This window comes from Rana temporaria, chromosome 4 (genome assembly GCF_905171775.1).
Source record: "Rana temporaria chromosome 4, aRanTem1.1, whole genome shotgun sequence".
In the NCBI taxonomy this organism is placed as follows: domain Eukaryota; kingdom Metazoa; phylum Chordata; class Amphibia; order Anura; family Ranidae; genus Rana; species Rana temporaria.
This window is the reverse complement of record NC_053492.1, coordinates 370,197,949-370,218,522: the sequence shown is the minus strand read 5'-3', so window position 1 is coordinate 370,218,522 and position 20,574 is coordinate 370,197,949. Positions and strand designations below refer to the sequence as shown.

The window sequence follows — 20,574 nt, the reverse complement described above, 5'->3', positions numbered from 1 at the left end:
TAGAATATGTAAATGAGTTTATACGCCGATTCACAAACGTACGCCCGGCCGCCGCAGTCGGATTACGCCGTTTCCGTAGCACATTACAGGCCTAAAGTTATTCCATCTATTAGGTGGAATAACAATGTTAAAGTATGTGAAAAATATAAACATATGCGCTAAAAACAACTAATTTATGTGATACCTTACTAAGATCAATCCAATTGTGGTAATAATTCAAAACCCTGAATAGGGGATTAGTCGTGTTGCCACAGTGGGGTGACGCACACAAATATATATATAGATGAGGAAAAAAGTTAGTGTATAAAAATTAATAAATTAATACAAAGCTAATTAATTCAGAGCATCAAATAGTACTCAATCTCAGAATACCGTCCCTATAGAGTAAATGGTAAAATATAGGGTTAAACAATGTTGATTAGCAGCAGCGTGAGAGTGTCACTGGATACAACAGCTCTGTGAAACAGGTGCCTTATACTCAGCTTCAAATCACTTCAGTAGCTCCAACGACACAGCCTTGGTCATTAGTGATGGTGCAAAAAACAGGCTTCAGCCCCCCTCCTCAATACACCACAGCAGGTGTGGGACATGTAAGAAAAGGGGAAAACACAATAGTGTAATACAGCCAGACACGACAATACCGCTGCCAATGCTATGCGCCGATCCACTCACGATCTCCCCGTCTTTGAAACAAGCCACTCAGTAACGAAAAGTGTAGAGGTCCTCACTCGGGAACTTCCAACAGATCTCGTACAGCAGACTCCTCCCCCACACGTTGCGTCACTTGCCACGTGACTTACTCATGGGTAATGTCCATAGAGCATGCTCTATGGGCCAGTGCGGCGTATGTAACCACAATGCACACTGGGAAATGTAGTCGCCCGGCGCATGCGCAGTGAAAAAAAACTTCAAAAACTTGAGGTCAAGCCTCATTAACATCAAACACGCCCCCCTCCAAGTCATTTGAATTTGGCGCCCTTACGCCCGCCCGCTTTAGGCTACGCCGCCGTATATTAGCAGGCAAGTATATTGAGAATCATTACTAGCCTAGCTAATTTACGGCGGCGTAGCCTAAACGGGCTAAGCTACGCCGCCCTAACTTTGCACGATTGTACCTGAATCTACCCATTTGTTTTTTTGTTTTTTTCTTGGGAGGATGCATGTGATTTGCACAGGGCCAATCAACACTGTCCAGACAGAGGGTCCTGCAGCCTCATAGGACAGTCAGAGTAGAATGAAAACTCCTTTAACCAGATACTGATAGAATTCACAAGACTGCTATATACTGCTGATGAAAAAGGGTATTTAGCAGTTTATATTTACTAAAATAATTACAATTCCATGTTATTTGTACTTTGGGAGACCAGATATAGTGAATGCAGGGTCCTGGGTTTCGGAAAAAAACTTTAAGGGTTATACAGGATAATATATATATTTTTTTAAACTTATAATATAAAATAAAAAAATCTGTAATGCTTTAGGCCAATATTAAAGGGACAGATTTACCAAGAAGAGACTTTACTTACATTAGAGGGTGAGTAATTTTCAGTGTATGCAATTAAAATACTTTGTTTTTTTATTACAGGTGGTTTATTTTCATAGAAGAGCATTGTAGCAAACATTTTTCAAACCTGTATTGTCATCGATGGGTGATGGAAGTAGTGAGCATTCTGCGCAGAGTCACCGCAAAGTGCCACTTAGTGTCAAATAATATTATTTCCACCTTAAAGCTGAGACATGAACAGTGGGAAAACAAAACATTGCGGTCACGTCAAAGGCAGAATTATATTCGACTGTTGAGTAGGTTAGTGAATTTATTATGTCAACTGTGAATATTATGCTGTTACATGTTATTTCTGTTTCATTTTACAAACTAACACACATTAAACACTAATCAGCAGATTCAATTCAATGGAATAGTCTAGATCAGCCCTCAAAATTTTCACTCGCCTGGTCGCATTTAGTGAGTGAAAATTTGGTGGGGGCGAGTGGAGAGGGGGCGCTGAGAGCAGATGAGTGACACTGTGCTCTCCAGCTGCCTGAATGATAGGAGTGACGCTGTCGTCACTCCTATAACACAATGCAGGCTCCGATGGCTGTTGGAGGGAGGATTTTGCTCCACCTCCCTCCAGCTTTGTGGTTGGCAGTTTGACCCGCCCACTCGCCCGCCCATCTGCCTGAACTGCCCACCCATCCACCTCCCTGCACTCCTGAAAGAGATGTGAACTTATCAGGAACGAGTGTGTGCTGAGGTAAGCTCAGCTAACTGCTTGTTTCATTGCTCCTTCTCCCTGTCAAGCACCATAGCGTTAGGGCAATGGCACTTGAACAGTCTGAAATTGAGGAAGGGGTTAGCATTACCAATGCAGGTGGGGGATGTGGGAGGGAGGTCAGTGGTAGTGAAAGTTAACCCCCCCACCTTGCATTGGTCTCTATGGCAGTGAAACTTTAACCCACCACCCCCTTCTGCATTTGTGGTAATGTCAGTGAAATTTAACCCCCTCCCCCCACATTGGGGGTCATGGGAGGGGTTACATTTCAATGCCACCAACATAGAAGGAGAGGGGGACATTAAAGTGGTGTTCTGCCAAAAAAAAATTAAAACCAGCAGCGACACATACTGCAGCTGCTGGCTTTTAATAGGACACTTACCTGTCCTGGAGTCCAGTGATGTCGGCACCGCAGCTGATGTTTCCATCAGCTGTCAGGTGCTGCCAATGCCATTGTGGGTAAGGGAACCCAGCAGTGTAGCCTTTTGGCTACACGCCGGGAACCCTACTGCGCATGCTCGAGGCTCTACTCCTCTCTCCTACTGGCCCGGCGACAGGGGGAGGAGGAGAGAGCCCCAGCTGTGACATCAATACCCGGGCTGAGGCTCCCAAAAGTGGGAAAGGATATTTCTGAAAGACAGGCATCCTGTCCCCCCTCCCCCCGAAAGGTACCAATTGTGGCACCGGAGGGGGGAGGAATCAGATGAGTGGAAGTTCCACTTTTGAGTGGAACTCTGCTTTAATACTGACACCTGTGCTAGCAGTTATTAATGCGTCCACTGACTTCAATGCTGAGAGTTACTAATGTGTCCTCTGATACCAGTGTTGGGGTTATTATGATGTCCACTGACATCAATGCTAGGGGTTATTTATGCATCCTCTGATACCTGCGTTGGGGGTTATTATGGCGTCTGGTACCAGTGCTGGGGGTTTTTAATGCATCCACTGACAACAATGCTGGGGGTAATTACCGCAGCCTCTGATACCCGTTTTTGAGGTTATTATTACTGGCACCAATGCTGGTAGGTATTATAGCGTCCACTGACACCAATGCTGGGGGTTATAATTGCGCTGTAATTTAATTTGAGGTTTAGGGGCAGAATTAGGGGTGGGACGGGGTAGGGTGGCGAGTAAGTCTTAAGGCCTGGCTAGTAACTCAGGACTTTAAATTTTGAGCCCTGGTCTAGATGACCGTTAAGAGCGGGGGTCAGCAACCAGTAGATCGCAAACAGGTGACTGGTAGATCGCGGTCTGGGCATCAAACAGAGTGCAATGCAGAGGGACTACTTGTAAAGTTGGAGCTGTAGTAGGGATCAAGAGCCACATAAGCTGATGCCTCCTCTGTAGTTCCGGCTCCTGTCCCATGCAGAGTGATACCAACTGCACTCCACCTCTTATCCCTGCTAGCCATCTTCAGAATGGTGGCAGCAGCAGGAAAGAAGAGATCTTCAGGTCAGTGTGAAGCAATACACCGGGTATAATTTGTATAATTCTGCTTTCACACTGATGCACTGCGGTTTACCCAAACCGCGGGTGCAGTGTAACTGCAGCTTTCCTGTGGGTTTGCTGCACTTAGCTATAGACTTACTTCTATTATATCCTGCAAGCGTGGTGCACTATCTGAAAGTGTACCAAAACTCCTGAATGCAGGGAGTTTTGATGCACTTTAAGAAAGTACACCACACTTGCAGGATATAATAGAAGTCTATGGCAAAGCACAGCTATCCCAGGAAAGTTGCAGATGCACGGTGCTGTACCTATGGTGTGGGTTAACCGCAGTTCATCAGTGTGAAAGCAGCCTTATAGGGGGGGCTCAGAACAGTTAGGCCCCGTACACACGACCAAACATGTATGCTGAAACTGGTCCGCGGGCCAGTTTCAGCATACATGTTCGGTCGTGTGTAGGCGCGAGCGGGCCGAATTCCAGCAAACATTTGCCCGCCGGGCCTTTTCCCAGCAGGCAAATATTCCTGGACGTGTTTTAAAACCGTCCGCTGGAATCCTGCCCGCTCGGATATGTACGGTCGTCAGTACAGACTTACCGTACATGTCCGAGCGCCCGCCGTCCCTCGCATGCGTCGAATGACTTTGACGCATGCGTGGAAGCCTTTAAATGGCAGGCCCGCCCATGTCGCCGCGTCGACGTTTACGCGCGGACTTCTGTACGATGGTTAGTACAACCATCGTACAGAAGCCCTCTGGCAGGCATGTACGGTGAAAACGGTCCGACGGACCGGTTTCATCGTACATGTTTGCTCGTGTGTACCCGGCCTAAGGGTTCATTCCCAAGTGCAGCAGGCACTGCCAGTCCCCTAAAAAGTGATCTGACTTTAACAGGTGGTATGATGGCAATATGTTGCCTCCTCAACATCTGATTTAAATCCATGATTGCCTGCAATGCACACAATTGCTACAAGGTAGTATGGCAAATAAAGGTTTAAATCAGATGCAAGGAGAAAACATACATACACAATATTGGTATAATGTTCTGTAAAAGATTGATTTCCTGTCCCAAAACAGGAGAAGCTTGCAGTGCTCAGACACTTCTAGCAAGAAATGCACACACACTGCTTTCCTTGGTTGCTAGAGTAGAAAGAGGCTAAGCTTTAGCCTGGGGGCCAATTTTATTGCCAAATGGCATCACAAAACTTATGCATGCTGATTGGTTCACATTTTACAGCCACACCCATCGACCCTCCCAATCACCCACGGACCCACCCATTCACACTCCCCTCACCCACCCCTTTACACGCCCTCCTGTGAACACATGTAAAATCCTTTGTTCAATACTAAAACACAGGGGTTTCTTGGTCATCTTTGCAAGGGCTGCTTAATCCAAACAGTCAACACTTAAAGTCTCTTTCACATATTTTGCCATGTTTGTTTCTCCGTATGAATACAAGAAGCAGACAGAAGGAGGAGGAGGGGATGGGAGAACATCTGCTCTTGGTTTCAAATAGCTTTGTGACGGTATCGGTATGATATCCCCGTCAAGCATTCCCTCCTCTCCATACAAGAACATCACAGGATCCCCCACACATGCTGGAACCAAGACTGAGTTTAATGTTATATCACACAGCTTATATGTCATTTCCAAAACTGTTACAATGACAAATCTCCGCCCCCTCACACTGGGGCTTCCATACAGATGAGTAGGCAGACACGACGGAGCCGAGTCTGAAAACACATTTTCTTTAGATAATGACATCAGTGGAGCTGAGCACTAGTTGTACTAAATACATTAACTAGACAACTCGACCCGCATATAGAGAGATAATTACCACAATGAAGCAATCAGAATAATTAACACAAGCCACATAAACACAGATCTCCTTCACACAACACAATAGATCAATTAACCTTTAGAAATAGTGAGGGGACATTAGCACGTCAATAACCTGCTAGCCGAGGACAGAATCACCCAGGGCAAGCAGGGAGAATTAGACTGAGACATATAGGCAAATGCATCACAATGGCCCCCCTTTTTCTCCCTGCTCCAGAAAACCCGGTTGGACCTTCCCTGGTCCAGTAGGGTTGACAGGTTTAGAGCTTTTAGTCCGAGGTTAACTCCGTTTGGCATGACTGACCTCCCTTGGCAACTGCTTCAGACTCAGGTATGCCACTGGGTCGTCAGATCACACGCCGGTCAGTCCCCAAGTCTTTGTGCGATCTGCAAAGTCACCAGAAGTCAGTGTGAAGACGGCGAATGGGTCTGTGCGCCGCCATCTAGGTGTCCCGCTATGGGAGGGGCAGGTTATGGCTCTGAAGTGACAGTCACAGGAGATTCATAAAAAAGAAAAAGTTATATTTGTTGAAATGCTGTAGCACTGGTGCTCAGAGTCCGGGGGGGGGGGGGGGGGGAGGGGACTCAGAGCCCCATAAGGTCAGCCACCCCCTGCTCCCTCCGCAGCTGCCGGTTCTCCTCTTTGAGCTTCTCCAGCTCCATCTCCAGTTCATGGAGCCTGGGGGGGTCAGCCCGCTGTGACCTCAGGTGGTTGTTCTCCTCCTCCATGCGGCTTATGCACTCCTCCAGCTCTATGTACTCACGGATCAGATCCTGCTTGCTCATGTCCTGCAGGCTCTCCACGTGGTCCTTCATCATCAGGAACTGGGTGGTGGTGTAAGGGGCCACCGGTGGGCCCTTGGCGAACATCTCGGCCCGCTGCGATTCCATCTCCTCCAGTCGCTTCTTCTCCTCCCAGGTCCGCTGGTTATATGACTTCCAGGACCTCTTCTTCTTGGAGGGTAGCTGGCAGTGCCTCTTTCTGCCCAGCTCCCTCCAAGGCCCCTCCAGCTCATGGCTGTCGCCCATGACCAGCTGACAATGGTGTTCCCTGTTGTCCGTAATAACAGATTGTACCATGAGGGCTTCGTAAGGGGTGCCCAATGGTTCTTCCTGACCCAGCTCCTGGGGATCCCAAGCCGAGTCTACACAATGGGCTGCTGCTGGTGGGCGGTACCCAGGTTGAGACCAATTTGACCTGGTGTTGTCATTCATGGGGCAATTCTGCTTGAAGTGACCCAACTGTTTGCACCGGAAGCAGCGTTGTTCGTTGTCCTCCTGGCGTGGGTAGCGAGGGCTAGATGTCATCGGTCTGTTAGGCGGTTGGTATCTAGCGGCTGGTGGGTGTGAGGGCGCCGTTGGTTGTGGAGGTTGTACCCGTGGTGTGACCTGGTTTGTCTTGCGAGTATCCGCATATTCATCCGCCAACTTCGCGGCCTCTGGTAGAGTCATGGGCCTGCGATCTCTCACCCAATCTTTGACGTCCATCTGGATGTGATTGTAAAATTTCTCCAGGAGCATTAGTTGCAAAATGTCCTCTGCGGTGGTGGCCTGGCTGCTGTTAACCCAGTTAGAGGCCGACAGGGACAACTGGCATGCCCATTCCGCGTAAGAGTCTTTCGTGGTTTTGCGTGAGTCCCTGAACTTCTGTCGGTGGGACTCTGGGGTTACTGCATAACGAGCCAGGAGCGCTTCTTTAACCCGGGCGTAGCTATGGATATCCTGATCTGGCACGGTCCGGAAAGCATCAGAAGCTTTGCCTGACAGTTTGCCTGACAATATTGCAACCCAGTCTCCTCTAGCTATTCGGTGCAGGTTACATTGTCGCTCAAAGTCTGCCAGGTAGTTATCAATCTCACAGTCCTTTTCATCAAAAGCTTTAAAAGCGCTAAACGGGATCTTCCTTGTGTCTGCTGTGCTGTACTCACTGTTCGGAGAAGGTGCGGCTGCTTGTTGGACTGCTGCCAGTTTTAACTGTAGTTCTGCGTCTCTTATTTGTTTAGCCTCCTGTAGTTCTGCGTCTCTTATTTGTTTAGCCTCCTGTAGTTCTGCGTCTCTTATTTGTTTAGCCTCCTTCGCTAACAGGTCCATCACTTTCAGCACCACATCCGTCGTTGGGTTCGGGCCGAACCACGCTAGCTTCTCTCTCATTAGCTTGTTGGCTGGCGATTCCTCCTCCTGAATCACTGGTGTCTCCATCTCTTGTACTGCTGGCGTTGCTGCAATCCCGTCCTCCTGGTCTATCTCCATTGATTCTGCTATGATGACCCGTTCGGTTTTGTTGCTAGCAATCCTTCCACGAACTTCCAGTAGTTCTTCCAGTGTCTGCTTGGAATCCCGGGTGTAAAGGAGAGTAGAAGGGAAAATCCCACTGCTACCAACCAATTGTGACGGTATCGGTATGATATCCCCGTCAAGCATTCCCTCCTCTCCATACAAGAACATCACAGGATCCCCCACACATGAGTCAAGACTGGATGCTGGAACCAAGACTGAGTTTAATGTTATATCACACAGCTTATATGTCATTTCCAAAACTGTTACAATGACAAATCTCCGCCCCCTCACACTGGGGCTTCCATACAGATGAGTAGGCAGACACGACGGAGCCGAGTCTGAAAACACATTTTCTTTAGATAATGACATCAGTGGAGCTGAGCACTAGTTGTACTAAATACATTAACTAGACAACTCGACCCGCATATAGAGAGATAATTACCACAATGAAGCAATCAGAATAATTAACACAAGCCACATAAACACAGATCTCCTTCACACAACACAATAGATCAATTAACCTTTAGAAATAGTGAGGGGACATTAGCACGTCAATAACCTGCTAGCCGAGGACAGAATCACCCAGGGCAAGCAGGGAGAATTAGACTGAGACATATAGGCAAATGCATCACAAGCTTCATCCTTCACTTTCAATGCTGTGTTCTTTTGACATTTAAAACTTAATATCATATCTGACAAATCTTCATGTAAGGATAATAAGACACTATTGTGATACATATTTTTCATACATGCATATAATGAATATAAAAACCAATATAACTTCATAAAAAGATATAAAAAGAAATCAAGATAATATAAAAAGATAAAACATTTCTGTGATTCTAATAATTTCAAATTAGCCTAATTTGAAAATAGGGATTTTAGAATAATCCACCACAATCCCCCCTTAAAATGACTATTTTATCAGTACCCTCCCTACATTCTCTTTGCCCTTTCTCTCACTTGAGAATGTTGTAAGTGGTCTTAACAGGTAAAGACTGTAATAGAGGATATGGTCCCTCTTCTACTTCCTTCATTGAATCTCCTATTTCACCCAAATTTAAAAAAGTAGGAGCTACCTCTTCAGCTGCTTTCCCTAACAGCTTTGTTATACAGGGCAGAATACAATAAAACATCACCACAACCAATATAACCAAAAACAAAATTGCTATACCTATTTGAGTACAAATGCGTTTCCACCCTTTCATCCACCCAAAATACTGGTCCCAGGGGTCTGTCAGCCCTGAATTTCTTTTTAACGCCTTGGAGAGTTCCTCTTATTTCCTAATGGCCATGGTTACCTTACCATTCGGACCTGTATTGTCCGGAATGTACGTACAACATGTACTAGTTCCAGTTAACATTTTACATACACCCCCCTTTTCAGCTAATATCATGTCTAGGGCCATGCGATTTCGGAAAGTCATCTGTGAAGTGGCCTCTAGTTGTTCAGCTATTCCCTGGAGTGCATCCCTGGTATAGTTAACAAACCTCTGTTGATTATAGTAAATATAATTAATCCAATCGACATTCTTATTTATGGGGATTATGGGAATCAGGGACTCAAAACCTGCAGCTACTTGATCTCTAGCTTTAAACTCATCCGGGACCCCCCCTGGGACCCCTATGGCATCTATATATACATGTGGGTCAAAACTACCAGCTGGGGCACTTCTACGCTCTCTATTGGAGTGCTTCCCTTCTGTTACTAGGTCTTCTACAGAGAAGATGTGCAGGGGCATTATGACTTTAGCAAGTGCACATTCCCCTGTCCATCTGTCAGTTAATTTAGTCCTAATCTTCATGTCCCCACAGATCCAATACACATCTCCCAAGGATTGAATTTGATTTTGGACTAGATCTGCGGATACACTACTGTATGAATGTTTTGGGGTGCTTTCTCCAGCCTTCCAGGATTGCATGCTAGGCAGGTGTGGCAGGACTTGCAGTACTGGTTAGTTAAAGTAGTGATTCCTGGAGCTACATAGTGTTTGTTTATGAGTGAGTTCATCAAAGTCTTTGAGAGATGGGTTGGCCCATGGGCCCACTGTACCACAGCTGGGTACAAAGCTCTGGGGAGACATGGGCGGGTTCCTACAGTCCAAAGTTCATTCATCCGTACTGCTCCCATCTTATTCCATGTAGTTTTCTCTTGGTCTGCAGCATCTGTTTGAGTCTTTTTGAGTAGGTCTTTATGTACCGCTTCTGGCTGTGGATGGTATATCCCCACGAAGTCTGTGGTTTGAGCCTCTAAAGGGGTCATGGCTGCTTGTTTTGCTGTTTCATCGGCAAGGTAGTTTCCTCTTGCTTCTGGTGTGGTTCTCTTTCCATGGGCTTTAATCTTGAGTATTGCTACTTGTTCAGGGAGTTGGAGTGCTGTCAGGAGCGCATCTATTGCTTTGCCATGCTTCACTGGGGTACCAGCTGTAGTCAAGAAGCCTCAAGTCTTCCATATCACCCCAAAGTCATGGGCGACGCCCAGTGCGTACCGCAAATCGGTATAGATGTTTGCTGTTCGTCCTTCTGCAAGCTGGCAGGCTACTGTAAGGGCATAACGCTCAGCCTCTTGAGCAGACATGGATGCTGGGAGCGAGGCGGCTTTCATAACTGTAGTCTCTGTGGTAACCGCATATCCTGTATGGTAATTGCCAAATTAATCTGCAAATCTGGAGCCATCAACATACAAGGTGAGCTTAGGATCTGAGATTGGGGCATCCAGGACAGAGGGTAGATGGGTGGTTTCCGCCTTCATGAGTTCAAAGCATTCATGTTCATGTTCATCCAAGGTAGGAGCAGGTAAGTCTGTGTTTTCTTCCTGTTTGTCCAGAGACATATCCTGATTCCCACCTTGGACAAGGGGAAGAAGGGTAGCGGGGTTCAGCTGCTGGCATCGAAGCAGTGTGACATTGTCAGGCAGGAGTAGAGTGCATTGTAACCGGAGGTGGTGGGCAGAGGATATATGCTTGGGCTGCACTTGATTCAAGATGGCAGAGATATCGTGAGGGGCAAGCAGCTGTAGGGGATAACCCAGAACAATATCTGAAGTTTTGTCCAACAGGTCCTGGGCAGCAAAAACAGCTCTGAGACAGGATGGGTCTCCTCTGGCAACTGAGTGCAGGTGGGCAGAATAGTAACCAATGGGGCGGTTACGGAGTCCATAACTTTGTGTCAACACCCCCGAAGCGTGGCTTTGGGTCTCAGACAAACAAGCGAAAGGGCTTTCCATAATCAGAGAGACCGAGTGCAGGAGCAGAGCTGACTGCCTTTTTCAAAAGATAAAAGTTAGTAAGCGCTTCTTCGGATAGCACAAAGAGGACACATGGCAGGTTGTCATACAGTGGCTGCATGAGAAGGGAAGCCACAGGTATCCAGGCTCTGCAATAAGAGATCAGTCCCAAAAAGGCATGTCGGGCCTTGGCGCTACTGGGGGGCGGAATGGATTGGATGGCTTCAACGCGTTGTTGCGTAATGTGCTTCGCGCCATGAGATATGCAATGTCCCAGGAAGACAACATGGGAAGAGCAACACTGTAATTTCTGTTTTGATGCCTTGCATCCTTGTTGAGCTAGGTACACCAGAAGGCTCACCGATGATTGTTCCACTGTTTCCTGAGAGGGGGCACAGACGAGCAAGTCATCCACATATTGGAGAACCACAACCAGGTCCGGGTGGGGGTTAGCCCAGTTGGAGAGGATGAGGGACATGGCTTTGGTAAACTGGTTGGGCGAGTTCTGTGCACCTTGCGGGAGAACAACCCAGGTATACTGTTTTGAGGCGTGAGTAAATGCAAACAAGTACTGTCAGGAGGGGTCCAATGGGACACTAAAGAAGGCATTCGCCAAATCAATGACAGTGAAAACCTTTGCAGATGGGGGGCACCCCCGACAGAAGAGTGTGTGGATTGGGGACAAGTAGTGTCTCCAAAATGGTGGCCTCATTCACTGCTCTAAGATCCTGTACCAACCGAAACTTATCCGGGTGACCCTTGGGGGTCTTCTTTTTAACAGGAAACAAAGGGGTATTGCAAGGGGAAGTACAGGGAATCAGGGCACCATTCCCTAACAAAACTTTAATTTGCTCAGTAATAGCCAGAGTCTGGACAGGTTTGAGGGGGTATTTCTGCCCTTCTGGGAAGAACAGCTCCTGGTTTGAGAAGGACTACCCCCGGGGGAACTGACAACCTACCTACATCCTCCGGGCCAGTGGACCAGAGGCAGGAAGGTATTTGATCAAGGAAATGGTCAGGGATAGCAGTTGGCGAAACCTGCAGGGCCATCAGGATGGGGAGGGAACATAATGCTGATGTGTCACCCTCACTCAGGGCAGTGGACACGGAGATGGACCCATCAGCATTATACAAGATGGAGGCCTGAAGCTTTGAAAGAACATCCGCCCCCAAGAGATTGAGGGGACAGGTGTTCGAAACCACGAATCTTGCCAACAATGCGGGGGTAGTACCCACCTGTAGAGGTCTTGTGAGGGGGCTGGACCGAGACTGACCGTCCACACCCACACAGGACACATCTATAGAGGATAAGTAGGAGGGGTCAGGGATTTCTGCCTCCCGAATGACACTACGACAAGCACCTGTGTCCACAATAAATTTGGTGGGGCGGCCCTCTATAGGAATCAAAATGTTCGCCAGAGGACCCGCCCCTGACCGGGTTGTGGTGGCCATTATCGGAAGGGGAGGAGGCAGAGGACACAGGGTTGCCGTTTTCGTATTCGACAGGCTGACCGCGCTCCCCTCGGGGAGGAGGAGGGAAAGCCCTGGCATACTGGCACTGCTCATACCTGTAGTCAGAGTACTGACCATACCTGGAGTCTGGGTACTGACCATACCTGGAGTCCTGGTTCCGATCATACCCACGGTCATATTGGGGGGTCACGGCTGAACCGTCTGGGGGCCCTACAGTCCCTCTGGTAGTGACCCTGAATCCCACAATTAAAGCAAGTAACCTGGGGTCTTCGGGACTGGCTGGGAGCCACAGCCAGTGGCGGGTTGGGTGTCACAGTCATTGGTTGAGCGGGAGACACAGTCATTGCCGGGGTGGGAGTCCCAGGCATTGCCGGGGTAGAAGTCACAGTCATCAAGGGTGTCACCTCTTGGAGTGGGTGTTGTACTTCCAGACCTTTAGCAACAGGCAATAAGGTGTCTAAGGGTAATGTCCTATACTCTGGACGGGCCACTATCAGTCCCTTCCGTATCGGTTTTTTCAAACCTGCAACGAAAGCACTTGATAGCATTTGATAATGGGCTTTGGTATGTAAAGAGAATCCTAGATCAGTAAAGACCTGAGTGAGTCTCATGTAAAACTTTTCCACTGACTCCGTCGGGTCTTGCATCACATCCTGAATGCTAGTGGCCTGATCTGCTAATTTACCCCTAGCCCAGTCCTGTAGCTGTTCACAAAACACAAGCCCCGATTAATATGAGACCTCACTCTCTAGCCGGGCATTAATAAAATGTTTCTCCATTATGGGCCAGAAAGCATCGCCTGCTTTAATTTCACACAAGCTAGCTAAATCCTTCCATGCCGACGAGTACGTCTTTTGGATCTGTGCAATTCTACGGTAAAATGACATAGGTCAGGGTCAGGGAGGGAAACTACCAGGGTGGATGCTTGCAAGGGGGAAAGGGAGGCATACCTGAGCGGAGCGTCTGGCAGCATACGGCCGGGCCCCGAATTCCAGGTTATGTCCTGTAGGCCCTGGGTTCTACACCTCTCATCAGGACCATCCCAATCAGAACCTGCTGGGTCATAGGGGGGGTTGGCTGCGGGCTTGGCTGGGGGGTGGGGGCGGTAGTGCTGCAGGAGGGACTAGTGCCCTAGCAGGGGTAGACTAAAGGGGGCGCCCTGGAGCGTATTGAGCAGAGGCAGCAGATGGCTGGGCCATTGAGTCCGATACTGCAGGCATCACCGGGACGACAGCCGTTGGGCAGTAAAAGCTGCCATCTATGTTCAATACCGGACAAAGGGAATAGAGAGGTGGGGGGGGGTTGCGAGACAGGAGGTGGGCCTGTTTGCAAGGGGGAGGACTTCTAGGGGAGGTCCTCCGACTTACAACTGCATTTGTGGCAGAGCCCAGGGTGGTCAAGGTGTGGGGGTCCAGACCTCCCACATTCCTCACACACCCAGTTCATGCCACCTTCATAGGGAGGGGGCAGGAGTTTACCCTTGTGATATACATACATCAGCCCCTCCTTGTTCTGCATTTCCTGTTCCACCCACCCCTCATCCATCAGACCTCGTGCAACACGAAGCCAAGCTTACGCTGCTGAAAACAAATTACTATTAGCCAACAAGCCCCTCTTTTCAATTAACAAAACCCTCCATTGTTCTGGTTGAAGGCGGCCGCCACAACCAGAGAAATTGGCAAGCTTCATTAACTTTCTCCAGCCTTTCACGCCCTGCTGTCCCTCCCGCTGACGCACAAGGTCATAGGCTAGTGTACCCTCAATTGGTCTAGTAAGTCGGGAACCCATTCTCAACCCTCCCTTAGTTAATGCACCAGCAATGAGCTAAAATCCAGCTCCCCAACAGAAATATTAATTATGCAAAACGGGAGAGAATGTTAAAAAGAAAGAGAGGGAAGTAACTAAGGTAAAGAAGAGGAGGGGGGAGCAGTGAGGGGGTGAACAAGAACAGGCGGGAAGAAAAGAAAATGGAGGATTAAGTTTTAAGGAGAGGGGAGGAGCAGAGAAGGGGTTGACAAGAACAGAGGAGGGAAAAAAAAGAAAATGGAGGAACAGGCGGGAAGAAAAGAAAATGGAGGATTACGTTTTAAGGAGAGGAGAGGGGGGAGGAGCAGAGAAGGGGTTGACAAGAACAGAGGAGGGAAAAAAAAGAAAATGCAGGAACAGGCGGGAAGAAAAGAAAATGGAGGATTACGTTTTAAGGAGAGGAGAGGGGGGAGGAGCAGAGAAGGGGTTGACAAGAACAGAGGAGGGAAAATATATATATATATGCAGAAAAAAAAACCCAACCAGCCGTGTGTCTCTCAATAAAAGTAGTTGATTGACCACGTGTTCCCTCCAGACTGGCAAGAAGAGGGTTAATATGAAGAGAAGGGGGGGAGGGGTGTTTGCAGCAGCAGGATGTAAGTTTGCTAGATTTCTATTCAGTCAAACAAATTGCTTTCCAGCATGGGAAGGGAAGAGTTGAGTATGCTTAGAGAGAGAGGGAGAGAATTAATTGTTTTCCAACATGAGAAGGGAAGATTATTTCCCAGCACAGAAAGAGTTAGGTGCTGTGAGAGGGGGGGGGGTCAAAGGGGTGTCTGCGAGTGCTGGCGAAGGAATGTGTTCGAACAGGATGGAAGGAAAGACGGAGAGCAGAGAATGAACAGTGGACACAAGGTATCAAACTCAGAATTAGGAGAACATAAAACAACGCACGATCTAGAACACAGCCATTTCAATGAGTCTGTCTGCAGAGCAATAATCCATAGTCCCAACTAATAAAAGACCACAAGAATATACAAATGAAATCCAATACTGATTACTGTGTTTTCACTTAAACACAGCACCCCCAGTCGACTCCCTAAGCGACTGAGCATAAACCTCTTAACTCCCTTAGCCAAGACAACCCCCAAAAGACAACAACCCAAAATAGAAAAATAATAATAAAAAAAAAAAACTCTTACCACCTCCAGTCAACTCCCTATCACCAATTTAGCCCTCCAACCAACCCCAATTTAAAAAACTCTTAGCTCGTCTTAGCCAAGCGAACCCCCAAACCTAAATCCGAAAAGGGGAATTATTCCAATCGCCTCCTACAGACATCCACTAAAAGAAATGGCCATATTCAAATCAACACAGAACACGACAGGACAAATATTCACAGTAAAGCAGTGCAAGCCGACGGGTCCTCTTTTTAAAAAAAAAAAAAAGTTTTGGACAAGAATAAACCCGTCTTTGCAAAGGCTAGGAATTTGCAGACGAGCTGTATTGGGGAAAGAGGGTGTCTAAATTAAAATCAACACAAGGCAAGGAGTTATAAAAAAACATCACTTACCATGTTTTGGGGGTCATGACGCCCCATTCAATGTTGGACAGTCCCTCAATTCTCAGCCAGCTCCTTGTGGGTCAGCGCCGTCCCGCCTCGAGTCCAAAAATCAACACGTTGAGCGCCAAATGTAAAAGATTAATTTCCTGTCCCAAAACAGGAGAAGCTTGCAGTGCTTTACCGGCTCAGACACTTATAGCAAAAAAAAGCACACACACTGCTTTCCTTGGTTGCTAGAGTAGAAAAAGGCTGATATTATGAAAAAGATTAAAGTTTAAGATTTAAATGAAAAGGCAAGCATCTGCATGCCAATACATGAAGGTGCAACCATGTGAATGGTGAGTGAACTAAAAGTTCTGGGGGATGAACCCCTAAAAATTTGTCTTTAAAAAAAGTCGCTAAATAAAGGCTGTAAAGGGAGTGAGGCTGCTTCAGGCATGGGCTGGGGAACCCGATCACTGTGAACAAAAGGAAAGCAAAAGTAGGAGAGAGAAGCACCAAGCCAATCCTTTAAACAGCTTAGGATTTTATTCAGTATATAAGTATAAAACAACACTAAAAACTTGCGGGAAAAATGTTGTAGCACTTGCAGAGTGCTAGAGCGGGTAGAACTTCCACATGCAGTGTCACAGGAGCACAGGAGGGCCGCCGGAAAGTCTCTATTGAGGGATCCACGAGCACCGTGTGTTAGCCGCAGCTAGAGTCTCAATAAGCCTCATGGAGGTGACACTGCTTGGTGATGTTTAACTTCTCCCATGTTGTTCAGTTAGTTCTCCACCTCTTTAAGGTTGCCTACCCTTGGGTTAGAGGCTGCATCTGACTTGCTGTGCATTGTGTTGTTGCTTCAGATGCACAGGTTCTATTATTATGGTGCATTTTCACTCTTTTCAAAAGCTGCTTTTTGTGTTCAAACACGCATTTGAATAGTGCTGCATGCGAATGCAAAAGGCAGTGTAAACACTGATTTGCATGAGCTCTTATAAAAAAATATTTTATTTAAAGAGGATGATATTATTTAGGGTATCGATATTAACATTTTGTTTAGGGTATCTTTATTTGAAAAAAACATGATCTTATTTAAGAAACAATTAGCACTAATTAGGGAAAGAGTTATGTGAACAGATTCTGAAAGCAACATAGGTTAGAGGGACAGTGAAAAATCAACATAGGTTAGAGGGACAGTGAAAAATGCTTGCTTTCCTGAATTTGTTGATTAAAACCTCCCTTATTGTCTGTCCTATAAGGGCTGAAAAGGGCTTTATCATGTTCTGATCTCTCTTGTTCAGGCTACATTTTTAACTTTTGTGTATGCAGCTAATATGAAACGTTGAATTTAACATTTCGTTTGTATCACTTGCAGCCAGTAGTGGCAAGCTTTAAGCAATCGCACCAGTTTTGGTTTATATACATAAAACAAAGTCTATTACCTCAGATCGAAGCCCCCGCAGCCATCCTTGTCTCCCCCTTCGGCCGCCGACGTCTCTCCCGAGGCTTACTTCTGGGTATCACGGCTCCAGCGCTGTTATTGTCCGAAGCCATGATGATGTCACTCCTGCGGTAACGGCACACGGACTGAAGCAACGGCACATAGGTGCCATTGCTTCAGTTTGCCCCAGTGCGCATGCAGGGAACAGGGGATATCTCCTAAACCGTACAGGTTTAGGAGATATCGTGGGTAGCTACAGGTAAGCCTTAATATAGGTTTCTTTTTTTTTGGTCGGACTCCAGGCCACCATACTCGTGGAATAGACTACCCCCCTACCCACCCAGGTTCAAGCCTCTCCTAGGAGATCGAAAGGTCCAGAACAATAAAGGTGATTCACTGATCTGCCTGAGTCTTCAAAACATTCGGGAACATCCCCCTGTTGGCCTTCTGTGGTCTACTCACCTGGATCATCTGATGTGCTGCTGATATCTCCTAGTCGCAGGACCCGGGCTGGGTTATAGCCGCAGACTCCAATTAGCTTGCTTCTAGTAAGCTCATATTTTGTACGGTGGCGGTGCCCTCATCAATCAATTTTTGGTGGATAATTTATCACTTTGATTGTCACCCGGTGCTTTGGGGACTTTAATCTCTTCACTTAACCTAATACCTATGGATTGTTTTCATCTATATTGCCTACTAGATTTATTCACTTCCTATGGACTTTGTCACTCATATTGTTTAACTCTATTCATGTCACTATGTCAATTTGTGTATGAGCCTATGGTAATTGGTTTTGGTCTTGATTATTTTTTGTCGCCATATCATTATTACCTTTATGCACTGGTTTTGATTTATCACATGTCATTATTCCCAACATATGATTTGGGATCTTTTTGGAGCGCAGCTTTAATTTTTGTTTACCTGTAGCACAAACTGGCTGCAAAGGGTTTACAACCACTCTAATGCATAGAATGCATTAAGGTAAAAAAAAACACTTTAATGCACCCAATGTTTCATTATATCTTTTTTTTTTTTTTCTACAGCACCAAGACTTTATCTGTTGTTATACGTCTGATCCTGACACTAATCATTGTTGATTTGCACAACATTCACAATGTATCTTCAAAGATGCCATCAGAATACCAAAAATACTTGAAGTAAGACTGTTTGTTATATAATTCTGCGCACTTCATTTACTTTATATATAAAGTAATATATAAAACATAGTTACATTTTCTGACAAATGTTAAGCCAGCCACAGATGGAGTGATTTTCTTTCCTGAAACCTGTGAAAATCGCTTAATTCCCCCATTAACACAGTTAGTGTGGATGGGGGAATCCCTCCCGCGAATCCATTCTGTTCTCCTGGAGTGAGAACTCTGCAATAATCGCATGTAAAATCGGATAGGCTGGTTGTACTCAAGTTGATCAATTTGGGTACATTCAGCCTGCCCATACATGGTTTGAATATCAGCCAGTTCGGCAGGGATTCAAATAGCCAGATTCAGGTACGGCGGCGCATCTTTCCGGCGGCGTAGCGTATTGTATTTACGCTACGCCGCCGTAAATCAGAGAGGCAAGTGCTGTATTCACAAAGCACTTGCCTCCTAAGTTACGGCGGCGTAGCTTAAATGGGGCCGGCGTAAGCGCGCCTAATTTAAATGAGGATGAGGACGTAAAATTTTCAAATTTCGACGCGGGAACGACGGCCATACTTAACATTGACTTGGCCAGCTATTTGTTCGACTAACTTTACGCCGGAAAAAGCCATACGTAAACGACGTAAAAAAAATGCACCGGGCGCATGTACGTTCGTGAATCGGCGTATCTAGTCATTTACATATTCTATGCCGAACTCAACAGAAGCGCCACCTAGCGCCCAGCGGGAAAATTGCACCCTAAGATACGACGGCGTAGGAGACATACGCCACTCGTATCTTAGCCTAATTTAGGCGTATCTGGTTTCCAGAATATGCTTAAATTAACGCCGGCATAGATTCAGAGTTACGACGGCGTATCTACTGATACGCTGGCGTAAATCTTTCTGAATTCAGCTAAAACTGTCTATGGCCGGCTTTACTTTATAATATAATTCTGCAAGGTGGCATCTTTTGACCCCCTTTTTTGCACATTATTTTTTTCCTTTTTTGCAGGTACTTGAAATCCATTTTACAGTATGCAGAAAATTTGTCAACATACACAAATCAAGATAAGAACCAATGGGATGAAGCAATGCAGTTAACTAGTAAAATTATTATGAAAATAAGAATGTTTTTTGAAGCAAGTAATCTGAATGAAAGATGATAAACACATGTAATACTCATAAAACATTCACTACATATTCTAGCGGTATGAAACAAGGGATGACTATCAATAGTTAGAGAACCAATTCTGAAGAGGCTTCTATATAACGAACTCTTCGCTCTCTGTAAATCATGAGAGAGAGAGAATGTATTTTATTTTTATGTATTTTCTTTATAAACAGGTATTATGAAATGGTACATACTCATATTTCACACTTGCCGCTTACAGCAAGGATTTAATGAGCCACAAAGCATTTGTGTTGAGAAAATAGCTATGATGAGATAAATACCCAAATAGTAGGAATGATCACATTCCACACTGAACTGAGTTACTCTATACAGAGCAGGGTCATCTGCCTTTCTGAGACAGGACTGTATTTCTTTCTCCATTACATAGATGTTGCCAGTAACTAACGTGGCAGACAACCTAATGTCCTGGATGCACTTTGTATTTTTTGTCGAAATAAAGTTTTTATAAAAAAAAAAAAGTGTCTGCTTTATGACACAATGACGACAAATCTCAAGGCTAGATTTTTATGGTTTATACACTCAGGCATTTTCCTTGAGATGTTTTTAGAAGCTGAATGGAAACCAGTAAGATATGATAATTTGGTTTCTTCCACTGTCACTACACTAAACCGTAATGATGTAGGGGGTTTGCAGGAGGATCCACAATGCCCAACAGGGGCATGACACACCTAGAATTGTCCGTGTGTAATGGGAGTAGCATTATCATATATTCACTTTCATGTGTTTGAACATAAGTACCGTTTCAGGGCCATTTCACCCACAGTGCGGTGATTGGTGTTTTTCTGCACTGGAAGAATGCAAGTCACCACTTGGACACACAGAGAACAATTGTCACTACTAGGACATTCAGAAAACAAATGTTTTGTATGTGTCCAATCACACTGCAACACAGCTCAGGGCTTTGATCTGCTTTATTGTACATTTTATTATGCAGACATGTTGCATTTTATTGCAGCTCACTGGTTAAGAGATTGCA

The 20,574-nt window shown here is 46.1% G+C and overlaps 1 protein-coding gene across 2 annotated transcripts in view; it reads left to right on the top strand.

Moving 5' to 3' along the window:
- ERMARD (ER membrane associated RNA degradation) overlaps window positions 1-20,357 on the top strand; it is a 111,658-nt gene extending 91,301 nt beyond the window's left edge. For both annotated transcript variants that reach the window (XM_040350932.1, XM_040350933.1), the window contains exons 16-18: window positions 1,586-1,804; window positions 18,309-18,422; window positions 19,419-20,357. In XM_040350932.1, coding sequence (XP_040206866.1) covers window positions 1,586-1,804; window positions 18,309-18,422; window positions 19,419-19,569 — 484 coding nt within the window. In that variant the 3' untranslated portion in view covers window positions 19,570-20,357. The remainder of the gene's footprint in view (window positions 1-1,585; window positions 1,805-18,308; window positions 18,423-19,418) is intronic.
- The last annotated feature ends 217 nt before the right edge of the window (window positions 20,358-20,574 follow it).